At 43.7% G+C, this 14,061-nt stretch overlaps 1 protein-coding gene across 1 annotated transcript; it reads right to left on the reverse strand.

Moving 5' to 3' along the window:
* Nucleotides 1–390: 390 nt before the first annotated feature.
* Nucleotides 391–13,624, reverse strand: hepacam2 (HEPACAM family member 2). The gene is made up of 9 exons (XM_056297917.1): nucleotides 13,460–13,624; nucleotides 8,193–8,552; nucleotides 7,103–7,387; nucleotides 4,560–4,859; nucleotides 3,549–3,674; nucleotides 2,731–2,752; nucleotides 2,585–2,619; nucleotides 2,032–2,105; nucleotides 391–1,335 (listed from the first exon to the last, which is right to left on the reverse strand). The coding sequence occupies exons 1-9, from the start codon at nucleotides 13,515–13,517 to the stop codon at nucleotides 1,225–1,227; spliced, it is 1,371 nt and encodes a 456-aa protein (XP_056153892.1). The 5' UTR covers nucleotides 13,518–13,624; the 3' UTR covers nucleotides 391–1,224.
* Nucleotides 13,625–14,061: the final 437 nt, after the last annotated feature.

Consider the following 14,061-nt stretch of genomic DNA (forward strand, 5'->3'; position numbering starts at 1 on the left):
TGTCAGCTAGTCGCATAGACTGATGAACTCTGCACTTCACCCAACAAGTTGATATTGTTCATGAAATAGACGTAGTTTTAGGAAACACGGGACAAATTCGGGCCTGGGACCTGTCAAAGAAGTGAAAGAGGCAGTATTGTTACTAGCATCAGCCAAGAAAATACCATCCCTCGGCCAGGAGATTTAACATCAACTCACGATTGTAATGAATATATATCTCCATGAATATGGACTTGATTTAATTCATTCGCCTCAAATAAGGAGAGGAATTACCAGCTAAACAGAGGATGATTTAGGTCAAGTTGGAAGCAACACACAATCAAGTATTTAAGCATGGCCCAGAGATGTAAACAATTATAAATCTTTATTCAAATACAAAAAGCACATGTATGATTTGAAACTGTACAATGATATAGTAAATGGTTTCCATTTTCTGTATTTCAATGGTAATTATTTCAGTGCTGGGTGGAAAAGCTGCTACATTTGTGAAAAGAGGGTAAAATGCTTTGGCAGAAATAAATAGTGACATGTTCAGCAAAAGCATTTAAATGAAAAGAATATAACACACAAAGGACTTGCAGCATAAATGCTTGTACAATATTTACAGATGGCTATCATGTTCACTACATCCTTACCTACATCTCTTGCAAGGAAACTGAATTGTGCTTTACACTTTGCAAAATGACTCCTTATTTGAGAAAGGCTCAAATTACAACATTGAATATCAATACAATGGCACTGGGATGATAAACCCCTTGAATTCAAAATCAAACAAGATGCTGAAATAGTAAGTAGGGCATCGAAACTGTGGCAGCTTGCAGGCACTTTGTAAAACAACATGACAGGATTAGTACCTTGCGATCCATCCTCTAAGTCCACATTTGGATTCACTTGCTTGCCATTTCATCATGCCATCTTGATTTTTTTTAAAGGGGGCACCTGTCAGGATCTTAAAAGGTTTTGCCTTCAGTATTCTTAAAACATATTTCAAGCGATACAACGCAATCTTTATCTTCATGTTAGCGTCACCAGAAGCCATTTAACATTTGTCAAAAAGCGGCTGAACAACGACGGCTCTTGATAAGCCCAGATACTGTGCGGCTCATCCCTTCTCCCTTGAACAGTGCTTGATGCTTTGGTGGCAGAGAACGCACCACGGTAAAGCTACATAAGGAGTCATAGTGTGGAACAATCACAGGATACATCTCAGTCCCTGGCTTGAAGTCAATTTAGCAAGCTGTGGGTGGGAGTTTCAGGAACATATCTGATTACATCATAGATGGTGGTGTGCATATCCTGAACAGACTCCAGGTGAGAAAGCGATCTGCACGATGCCTGGAAGACAGCAGAATACAGAAATGTGAAAAATGTGCATAAAATCATTGATCAAAATAATCAATACATCTGTTATTTATTATCTATGATGTATAAGTATGTCTTCATCCCATGCCAGGCACACAGTGCAATGAAACTGAGTAGCAATCCTGACGGTGCATTCACACATAACAAACAGCAATTAAAAATAGAAAAGAGTTCAAACTAGCCAAGTATATAAATAAAATATATATACTTGCTGTACAACAAGATTTAAAAAATACACACACACACACACACACACACACACACACACATATATATATATATACACACACACACACACACACACACACACACACACACACACACACATAAAGTGCTCAACAAACAAGGAATACATATATATATATATTACAGCGCAAAGTTGTTAAATGGCAGAACAAGCCTGTTTCGTGCTCAGCGCACTCATCATCTGCCTACATGGTTACAGCAAATGTCATTATTATGACATTTAATAATGACGAATAATGATGTTTGCTGTAACCATGTAGGCAGCTGATGAGTGCGCTGAGCATGAAATAGGCTTGTTCTGCCATTTAACAACTTTGAGCTATAAAATATATCTTTGCTCCTAAACTGTTAAGCTCTTTATTCTACATCAAAGGTTTCATTGCAACATCCTGTGAACATATGTGTGTGTGTTGTGCAGCATACCTGTGTGGATTCCATTTTTCCAGGTATAGAAACAAACTCGTAAATGCCAAAATCTTCAGTTGCATCCTCATGACCTGTTTGCAACAGTTTAGAAATTAGTAACCCATCATTTACTCTGACCAAAACAGCCCTCTGACTGTAATGAGGCCAAATGCAAGACCTTTTTTGGTTGCTATCTATGAAACACTCTCTCTTTGTTTACTTCCTGCTTTAGGGTCCTCCTGTCCCAAGCCTATATGATTATGGAATACTTTCAATTTCAGGACAACTAAAGTCCTATCCATAATATTCTCTTGTTGAAGGCCACCTCACAAGTTTTGTTGTGCATCGCTGAATTAAAATACACCCCTAGGTGATAGTTTGTCTGCACAAGGTAAACAATGTGTGATCACTGTAATTATTCTGTGTTTGCCTGTTAATTATAAAATATAGAGATACTCTCCTATGAGGGAAATAGTTTGCACAGCTCAGGATAAATACACAAAAGTGCTGAGATGATAAATGGAATATGATGGCATCGACAGCACAGGTTAGTGAATGAGCAATGGATTACCTGAACGGTGTGGTCGTTTCTGCTCTGTTAACGGTCTGCACAAGAAAGAAAAATAAAGCAATTAACAAAGGCTCGTTTGTGTACCTAGGGCATATATAATTCATGCTTGTGTGCACTGTGTGGTCAGATATCTGCCAATGTCTTACCTGTTGTAGAGGCTCATGAGCACTAATAACGAAAAAAGAGACGGAGCGTGAAAGAGAGAGAGAAAACAAGAGAGGTCATTATTCTGTCACTTAGAAATGTTGATATTTTTAAATATGCATTTCAATGTGTCTTTCAAATAAACTCCTGCTGTTTTGCTCTTGTTCCCTTTGTTTTTGTTTTTTTATTTTTGTATACTATATTAATCCCCGTGGGAAAATTCCTCTCTGTATTTAACCCATCCTAGCTGTGTAGCTAGGAGCAGTGGGCAGCTGCTGTGCAGCACCTGGGGACCAACTCCAGTTCGTCTTGCCATGCCTCGGTCAGGGGCATGTCTTTCTGATGGTGGGGGAAACTGGAGCACACAGAGAAAACCCACCGCAGACACGGCGAGAAAATGCAAACTCCACACAGCGGATGACCTGAGATGACCCCCAAGGTTGGAATCCCCAGGGTTCGAACCCAGGACCTTTTTGCTGTGAGGCGACTGCGCTAACCACTGGGCCCTCGTGCTGGTTTGACTGACATTTGCAAGTGATTTACATTCATTATTACCAATTCTCTGTGCCCTTAGTGGTACCAGCTGTTGGCTTTCGTGGAGGAATTATGATAATTACTTTAACAGCCATGATATCCCTGAATGGATTGCAAACAAGGTGCATGGTTAACAAAGTTCAGAACTCACTTTGGCACACAAAACCTAGCTAAAGAGGCACCTTAATGAGATCCTTTCTATTTGGTCCTTGGCTTGGCAAACCGTTTCCCAACATACTGCTGGAAAATCACGTGTCACAAGCATCAGTTGAGGAGAACTTCTCACCTCTCTTGGGATGGCATGTTCTCTTTAGGAAGACCAGCACCATACAGCCTATGATGAACAGAGAGCCGACGGTGATGGCTGCCAGGGGGGATACAGAGCTGCTATCCTGGGTGTGCTTCTCTTTGCCTGAAATCAACATTAGGACAGAAAGCAGCGTTAGTATCGGTACTAATGAAAAGAGGTGTGTTGTTTGTTGATTTCTTTGTCTTCGAAAAATCATAATGGCTGAGTTTCATATTATAGCCGGTATGAACAGCAGCAACCAGTATGGCTCGCCCAACATCACCAAGACAACACATCAATGTCCTGTTTGAGACACAGAAACTCCATATGCTATAAAATTCAACAAACAGAACAGCTGTTGGCCAATGTTTACTTTCCCATAGAGCCACTGGACTTTAACACAAGCCGCAGCGCCTGCTCCTAAAAAACTAATGAAAAATGCATTACTCAAATAAGAGCTCTCGAGGGCACGCGAGTAGCGTAGCGGTCTATTCCATTGCCTACCAACACGGGGGTCGCCAGTTCAAATCCCCGTGTTGCCTCCAGCTTGGTTGGGCATCCCTACAAACACAATTGGCTGTGTCTGCAGGTGGGAAGCCAGATGTGGGTACCAAAAAAAAAATATTTAAAAAATAAATATATATATATATATATATATATATATATATACACAATAAATCTCAACTTTAGCCATACAATACAGTGTCCGCCGCCCTGATTTATTCTGTCACTTAACAGTCAAAATCTAAACTGAAACTTAAGTATCATCCAACTTGTAGTTAACAGATAAGTAAGCACACTACCACTTTCCTCAATCTTCAGCCTACCCACCCCACCAGTTTCCAAGCTGGCCAGTATCCATCCCTGTCAATCTATCTCCCTCCGTGCTGACAGCCTCCTCTGCTTTTGGCATAATTCAGTGTTAACGTACAACATGTTTATCTAAGATGATTCCCGCACTCAACCCACACTTTTCTCAATTCTTGCCATGTTCCACCCTCTACCCACCTGTCCCTAAGCTGGCCACCACCAGGGTGAACTGGGCCTCATCTTGCTTTTGGGTCACGTTGTTGAAGGCTCTGCACAGGTACTCTTCCGCCTGGGCCAAGCGGTAGGAGCGCACCTCTAACCGCGGGCCCTCGGTGATGACCTGGGTGGCGTTGTGGCTCTTGGAGATCCACACGTAGCTGTTGGGCGGGTTGGAGTCAGCCTGGCAGTCGAAGAAGACCAGCTCTCCAGGGTTGATGGTGAACACCTCCCCTGTCCGCAGGCCCTGGCCCGAGTTCACCGCCAGGTTGTAGGGGCCATCTGGGAACAGTGAAGGTGAATTAGGGGAACCATCATACTTGGCTACTACTCTCACGCTCTGACCTACAGGACGGTGATGATCCAAAGAACACCCTCATAATAATGCGTAGAAGGCAAACTCACGTTACCTGGTGGCAAATCAAAATGTGCTTTTTTTGTCACATAATACTCTATGAAAAGAAATCTAAATCTGCTCTACCATTGCTTTAGAAAACAAGCGGACCTAAATAGTCTTAAACTTAATAAAATTTAACAATGGAAATTTACATAAGCACTGCTTCGAACCAAATGAACTAAATGTAATAATGTTACAGAACAAACAAAAAAACAAAGGTTACCACTTCTATATTACACATATTAATTCCTTTATTAAACATTTGATATAACATATTATTACCTTTTTTTTTTACTTGCTTATACTAGTCCCAGATATTTTCTCTCCCATCTATGCATCCCAAGTATGTCTCAAAAAGAGGAAGCTAAGGGGGTGTCTGGGTAGTGTGGCGGTCTACTCTGTTGCCTACCAACATGGGATCGCCAATTCAAATCCCTGTGTTACCTCTGGCTTGGTCGGGCATCCCTACAGACAAAATTGGCCGTGTCTGCGGGTGGGAAGCCGGATGTGGGTATGTGTCCTGGTCGCTGCACTAACACCTCCTCTGGTCGGTTGGGGCGCCTGTTTGGGGGGGAGGGGGAACTGGGGGAATAACGTGACCCCCCCCATGCGCTACATCCCCCTGGTGAAACTCCTCACTGTCAGGTGAAAAGAAGCGGCTGGCGACTCCACATGTATTGGAGGAGACATGTGGTAGTCTGCAGCCCTCCCCGGATCGGCAGAGGGGGTGGAGCAGCGACCAGGATGGCTCGGAAGAGTGGGGTAATTGGCCGGATACGATTGGGGAGAAAAGGGCAGAAAAAAAATCCAAAATAAAGAGAAAGCTAAATAAACTCTTGGCATTTTCACTCATTAACTGTTAAAGAACTCAGCCATGTTGGGTGTATTTTTGCACCGTCCATTCAAAAAAAAAAAAAATTACACTTATGGTCTATTGGAGAAAAGCCAAAACATCATAGGGAACACGGTTACAACGATAAGAAACAATAAAAGGATGATAAGACAGGTATCATATTATTACTGTCTGTCAAACCCTGAGAAATGCTCTGGGTAGGATGTGAATTAAAAGCATGCGGAGGTGAAAGGTCATTTTTACTGCGCAGATTGGCATGCAGCCTCATAACAAGGTTAACCAGTAAAATATTCCTTACAGGTTGAACTGAATGTTAAGTGAATAATGGTCTGCATATAGAAACAGTGACAGCGCCCTTAATTTGCAAATAATCCATTTTGTAGTTTCAAGTTACAAACACACTCAGTGTTGGACCTCCTTTAACCAAAGGGATTGACATGAAAAAAGTAAAGTCTAAACAGAGGGTATATATGGACATGTTCCAGTAACATAAGAGTTTTCATTCTGATCCATTTGGTAATGTTTGTTTTCTGACAGTCATGAAGGCCAAAGATGATTTAATAAAATTAGCCACATTCACTATGTGTAACCTTAAACTCACAAAACCAGGCTAGTTTTTCAACATGTCATGATAACCTAGCTTCAGCTTTTAACAGTGGAACAGGCGACCTCTGTTAAATCGACTCCCATGCAAATACCTGCCACGTGTTTTTACTTCTTTGTGACTAGTCTCATCTCATGCGGATTTACATATCAGCTCTTACTTCCAAAGACCCAAGAGTGCGATTGCAAAAGTTCAAAACACAAAATGGTAAAATGAAAGGATGACACTGATATTTCCACCAAGCTCCAAAAATCAAATGAATTTCTAGTATGTATTTGATGCACTGTGGTGGACGACTGCTATGAAAGAACTTCCTGTAAATTCCAGGGAAGTATGTCCCATGACTCCATTTTATAAATATACACATAGATAGATAAATATATGAATATGAAAATGTATAAATGCCTTTAAATGTCAAGAAGAAGAAGTAGTCCAAGAAGAAGTAGTAGTGAAAGAAGAAGAGGAAGGAGAAGAGGAAGGAGAAGAGGAAGGGGAAAAAGAAGTACAAGTTTAAGAAGTAGAAAAAGGAAGAAGAAAAAGAAGAAAAAGAAAGAAGCAACGAAGAAGAGAAGAAGATGAAGATGACGATGAAGAAGAAAAAGAAGGAGGAGGAGGAGGAAGAAGGAAGAGAAACGGAAACAATAGCAACATGGCTGGTGGACTTAACTCACAGTAAACACTGAGGTCCATGGTCCCACTGGATCTCCGGCTGACACGGTTGCTGGCCACACAGCGATACTCTCCCATATCCTCTTTCCTCGCGGGACTGATCACCAATGTGCTGTGGTCTCGGGAGAACCGGTGTCTATCACTGGACGCGATCGACACGTTATTCCTCAGCCACTGGAAGACAATCCTGGTTCCTTTCTTAACTGAACAAGTCCAGGTGACGTTTCCCTCATCCTCAACCACTGTATGCAGCGGGCTCTTCCCAATGACTGGAGTGGAGATGGGGACTGGAAAAATGGACACAGATGTAGGTGAATCAAGGGATGTGTTGTCATTTGCAGTGATTTTCTGATAGGGAATGGACTTTAGTTGCAGTGCGTCTTATTAGACAAGTCATCACATTTATCAGGTCAGAAGGTATCCGGTCAAACACAGCAGATTTGACTGGTGTGGCTAGATGGGGCCTGTCAGGCTTAAAGAGCTCATCCAACAGCCGATTCCATATTGTCCCACCTTTTTTTCTGCCACAAACATTGTTTTTCATTCATTGAAAATTGAGCTTTTTGTAAACACTCCCCTAAATGGTTAAATTAAAAAATGCCAGTCTCACATGGTACTGTGGATGGGGAAAAGGGAGCATTTGAGGTAAAGCTGACGGCTCAAGAAGCCTGCGCATGCCTAATAGGGGAGACTTAAGTGTTTTTCTGTTCTTTCGGCATTTCAGTGCGGAGGGCGACCTTACGAAAACAATCAGAAAATGCTTGTGTGGACGAAAACTTTTCTACCTGTTTTTGCCATGAAAACAGCATTTTCATATTTCTGCAGCGAAGTATGGACATAGCCAGAGAGAGTGTCTATGGAGATTATCACCAAGTCACAACACTCATGTCTCAAGTGCTTGGTGACGGAACTGGTACGTCACTTCCTGTTTCACTCAGAAACAGGAAAATTTATGTTTTCTACCAAAATAACAAATTTTGTATAACATGTAGATTTTCAGTGCATGTTTGTACAGTAACAACATTGTCTAAGAACATATATTACCCGATTTTCATTTGTCGGGGTCTTTAATGTAAACTAATATCCACTTACCATCCACTGTAACATGCACTGTCCTCTCCTCCTTGATTACAAGACTGGTCCTGTTATGAAACTCTATGTTGAGGTCCAGGTGATAATCCCCCTCATAGTTCTGGTTTAACCTCTGGATTAACAAAGAAACATTGGGTTGTCTGAAAACAACATGGTTTCGGTACATCATGTCCGTGATGGTGGTGTTTTTGGTGAAGGTCACCAGCGTAGTTCTGGTGCCACTCGGCCTGATGTGAGACCAGGTCCCCTGGATCTCAGCCTCGTCCAGCTGGAAGCGAGTCTCCACGGGGAGGAACAGGGACCCCCCCTCGACGCCATGGCGGACCAACGACGGGACGTGGATGAACTGCGAGTTGACCTCTACTGTAAGAGGAGGATTGAAATGGGAAGGAGGGAGGGAGGGAGACAAAGGGGGAGACAGAGATAGAGAGTTAATACATAATCTGATGAGAGGCTTGTTGGATCTCCCAGGTAACAAATATGGCTTGGTACACAACTCCTCATTAAAAGCTTATTTCACTAAGTGGGAATACTCCTTTAGGTCCATATTCATTAAGAGAAAACACTTAAAAGGCTGTGTAGCATATTTACACTCATTATCAAACGCGCGTGTTCTTTGCATTAGCGTCCAATGACGTGATCTAGGAAACGAAACTGAGTCTCAGTTGTTATAAACCTGCTGTGAATACACACATGACTAGTTTAACAAGTACAGCAGATATGAATGCTGTAAACCCCGAAATTAAAACAAGTAGGTGGGAGACAAGGCCAAGTCTGGTTATCTATCTCGAGCACGTGCACTTGTCTGTTTTACTGTCTAATTTATATCCTATTGTATGAATTGTCCAGGTCCTGAAACTGTTGTGAGTTAATATTGACGCAGCCCCCTGTGTCACCATTGTCAGACAAACGACAAGCCTGTCTTTTTTCATCCCAACTGGTTGCAAAACAAACACTCGGGCTGTCTGAAGTAGCAAGCCAATGGCCAATGTATATTGCTTAGTCCTCTGTTTAAGCTCTAGCTGGGAGACAGCTAAGTCTGTTTGCTAATACCTAGTTTAAAAGAGTAAATTTGGGACAGAAAAAAACATTGAACGACAAGAGAGGAATTGTGGATTAGCTTTAAATGAATGTTTCATTAACTGCGTCAGTTGGGAAGTCATTTCTGATAGCCTTTTCAAACAGTGGGCGACACCATTCTGAAGCAGAGAAGGTGTCCTTTTGCAGCTATGTTCAACAGCTTTAGGTCAAAAAGGCCAACGGGTTGGGGTGGGGGTTATGTTGGTGGTGGTATCGGTTTGGTTGCCAGGCCAAGTTAAGCAACAGCAAGCGAGTACAGCGCAAGTGTCAATAAAGACAAACCCACTCATTTCTCTCAGTTGATAGCACAGTAATCTCTCTTTACTTCCCCCTCTCTGGGGAACTTCTGTGTTGTCTCATTTGCATCATGACTCAGTGCAGACCGTTGATCATTTTCGGTCTAAAAGTATGAGGTTTTTTGGGGTGGAAAATATTGATACAATGACATACAAACTTCATATTTGAAAACGAAAAGAATGTTTATCAGATTATCAACGTGTTTTTAAGCATGTAGTTAAGTGGAAACCACTTATAGTGATCACGGTTACAGTGGTGAACTGCTTATATGGATCAACAAGCTTGGGACAGAATCATTCCTATACAAATGCTGTTTAAATAATTCCCTCATAGTAATCAAGTATAGTAATCGAGAGCGCTTACAGTGTTCATCTTGGGTCTTTTCATACGTGACACATGGAGAAAAATTTTAAAACTGTGGCAATTCAGGCGTCTGGGTAGCGTAGCGGTCTATTCCGTTGCCTACTAACACGGGGATCGCCGGTTCAAATTGCCGTGTTACCTCCGGCTTGGTCTGGCATCCCTACAGACACAATTGGCTGTGTCTGTGGGTGGGAAGCCAGATGCGGGTATGTGTCCTGGTCGCTGCACTAGCGCCTCCTCTGGTCAGTCGGGACGACTGTTCGGGGGGCAGGGGGAACTGGGGGGAATAGTGTGATCCTCCCACGCGCAGCATCCCCCTGACGAAACTCCTCACTGTTAGGTGAAAAGAAGCAGCTGGTGACTCCACATGTATCAGAGGAGGCATGTGGTAGTCTGCAGCCCTCCCCGGATCCACAGAGGGGGTGGAGCAGTGACTTGGATGGCTCGGAAGAGTGGGGTAATTGGCCGGATACAATTGGGGAGAAAAGGGGGGAAACAAACAAAACAACAGTAATTCTATTTTTCGAGCTATGCATGGCAAATTGTGGTCACTTACGCAGGGACAACCTGAGAGAGACATTTAGTAGGGACCAGAGGTGAAACTACCATGTTTGCAGATGATGCAGCTGCATTGGGGCCTGCAACAGTTTAGGGCCCGCATGCATGGACCCCTCTTTATCTCGACACTATCGTATCAAAGATCTCGGGCACTGAGTCTACAGTATACAGCATGTCCAAAAATGTGCAAAGTGTGCCCTTGCGTACTTATGGACATGCATGCTACTGCGTAGCGAAATCCACACAGAAGAATTAGCTAGCTGGCGAAGTGCCAAGACTTCGCACAGCGAAGGCCCGGAGAGTGCACCTATGATGTAAATAGAACTCATTATCATTTATTTGACTAATAATCAACCAATAATGTTTTCATCTGTTATGTTGCTCTGACACCAGACTTTGATCAGTAGGCTAGTCCATCACTATCTTGGCCTTGCTATGATGACTCCTATAGCACGGCGGTCTCCCAGTAATCGTTTCATTTAGGCGTCAACTCTGCAGTGCATTTCTCTGTTGCTGGTCATTTTAAACCTGCGTGCTTTCACGTCTGTCATTCACTACTGACATGATGTTATGTTACGTCTGATTGTGATGTGCAGACCGGGGCCCGCTTTGACCATCTTGCATTGGGGCCTGGCGCTGTCTTGTTACGCCTGTGGTAAGGACATTCAGTAGGACACATGTTTAACCGCAGCTGCTGCCGTGGGCTATGCGTGGCAGATTGTGGTCACTCACTCCTGGACGACCTGAGAGGGACCACCGCTGTTGCCTCTCATTGAACACTGCCTTCCGGCACCTACATGTGCAGTACAATTGTGCCATGGGTCTGGATGGTTTCGGGCTGCAGCGCCATTATCGCCTCACGGTAACCCATCTGCCATCTTTAAACAGCCAATAAAATTCAGTAAATGGCGAAGCTGTCCATTTCATTACTTTATATTCAAGTAATAAATATACAAATGTCAATTAGATGGTAATCTGCATGAGAAATTAAGAAAAAGAAGGAAAATCCTCCGCTTGTAGTGATCAATTTGACCAGGACAAAAAAGATCACTATAGGTGGTTTCCAGTGTATTTACAAATACACATGGTGCATTTTGCATGGCATGCGGTTCGTACCATGCCTTTGTGAAAGCACCAAAACCGTGCTTATTGAAATGTCTATACCTATATCCTCTAATGTAAACATGATGAATTTCAATTTATCTGTGAATTTCCACGGATGACAAACCTGCTCTGGAGGGCTAAAAAACACACTGAAGAAAATCAAATGATGCTTCCCTCCACAGGGTTCTCCTTCAGTCATGTGGAAGCTCTTTGGTGTATACTGCGGTTAGTGACGTACTCACTTGATTGTTTCTACTGTTGGCCTCCTGACCTGATCTCCCTAACCTTTCTCCCAGGCTCTCTCATTCCTCCATGTCCAATCTCTCTCCCACTGTTACCCCCTTTCCCCCCTTTGGGGACTTCCAGCATGGGTCAGCCAGGTCCTTGATGACTCTAGTGCCCGGGTTGTTCATCACAATAGATTTACTGTGTGCCTGGTGTTGTGCCCTTAATAATGCATGCTGCACCGACCCCCCCCCCCAAAAAAAAACACTCCGCTCTGTCACTGCCTGCAGGCCAGTTTCTGTGTGCATGTGTGCCTGTTGTCAGAAGTGTGCCTGTGTTTATGCCAGCTGAGATCCAGTGAATAGGAGAATGAGGAGGAGTGTGCCGGGCCCGCTGGGCCACTGTTGTCCCCAAACAACACAGGGATTGTTGTGGTGATAAGGTGCACTGACGAGTGAGATTACTGTGAGAGGGGGCTTTTTAGGTGAGAGGGATGTCTTCATCCATGACCATCCATACACATACACACACACACACACACACACACACACACACACACACACACACACACACACACACTCATTCTCTCTCGCTCTCTCACACACACACAGGCATATACATTCACACAAACGTGCACGCACATACACACACATGCACAAACAGACACGCACACTCACTAAGCTAACGAAGCTAACGAAGGTGCATGCGCACACATTCAAACAAGATAACTGCACATACAGACCCACAGCACCTGCCTCTCAGCACCCATATGCCCGGCCAAGTTGTTTGGATGATAAATAAAGTCAACCTGTGCGTTTCCAAACAATGCATGCACCACTCGCTTACGTCCCATCTCTCTCCCCTTTAACCGTTATGACAAACATCGTCCTTCGAGGAAGCTTCGACGACACAAACATCAGAGAAGCAGCAGCCAGTCTGGGTCATATGAGGGACACCGGTACAAGTCTTAGTTACCACTGACTCACTGCTGTGTGCCGTATGAGATATTTTTACCGACAGCTCCTTCCCCTGTGTCTTATACTTAGAACTGATGATACCAGAAATGCTAATTCTGTTCAGCCTTACCCTGACTGACACCCACGGTAGTGACACAGTGAACGCCCGAAATAACTAATATCTGCAAACAGAAAAACAAAGAGGATGAAGCCAAACACTTCTTAAGAGCGTATACAAATTCCAAATTAGAAAGGGTGGAGACAGAGTAGGTTTGATGACTATATTCACACACTGCGTAATTTATCATACAGGTCAACGACACACTTAGATAAACCAATCGTATCAACATCCCTGGAAAATCCATTTCCCTTGTGAAGTTTACGTATCTGCATGGTTCAGAGATGATAATGTTCACCCCAAAGGCAACAGGGATGCATTTTGTATAATTGCTACTAGTACTTCACAGGCTTACCGCTACTGTCTTTGATGGATGATGTTGGCAAAAAAACATTTTTCACCCCAAGTTTTGAATCATCGTATTATCACGGCATACCACCACCCAAAAAAACAACCTTCCCTTGCTGGCTGTCTCTCCTGAGCTAAACTCAAACACAGCAACCATAGTGACTGCTATGCCAACCCGCTGCGCAACCTCCCACCATGGCACCTCGGTGCTCCCTCACCTGACAGGAGGAACAGTGCGGTGCAGACACAAAGCGCTCTTATTCCCAAGGCCTCCATGGCATCTTACTCTCTGGGGATCTGCGGGACTTGTGACGGGCAGGCAGACAGCGAGGGATGTAGGAGGAGGAGGAGGAGGAGAGGAGTGGAGAGCGAGAAGGAGGGTAGAGGTGTGACTGGTTGTAGTCACAACATTTGCCAGGGAAATGAGAGGAGCTGGCTACGGCCTCCCAGCACCGATGCCCCTCCCAACACCAGAAAGAAAGGGTCCACCTTGATAAGGGCCAGTTCAGTTTGCTAAATACACACACACACACACACGTTTGCCTCCCTGGGGCTGGGGATCACATTGAGACAGAGAGAAACTGGGACATATTAGAGTAAATGGATATCTCGGAGCAGTTGAGAAACGTTGTTTCTTCTATTACAATATGCCAGCTGTTTACCTCGAGTCCCTGAGGCTGTGATACTGAGAGAGAAAGAGAGACAGACAGACAGACAGACAGAGACAGTCAGACCTGAACCGTGCTAATGTCGCCCCTTACGGATAAGTCATAAAACTCTCAGCTATCATCCGAGTTTCTGGCTGTGTAGTCTAGAGGGA

Source organism: Lampris incognitus, chromosome 18 (genome assembly GCF_029633865.1).
Source record: "Lampris incognitus isolate fLamInc1 chromosome 18, fLamInc1.hap2, whole genome shotgun sequence".
NCBI classification, from domain to species: Eukaryota; Metazoa; Chordata; class Actinopteri; order Lampriformes; family Lampridae; genus Lampris; species Lampris incognitus.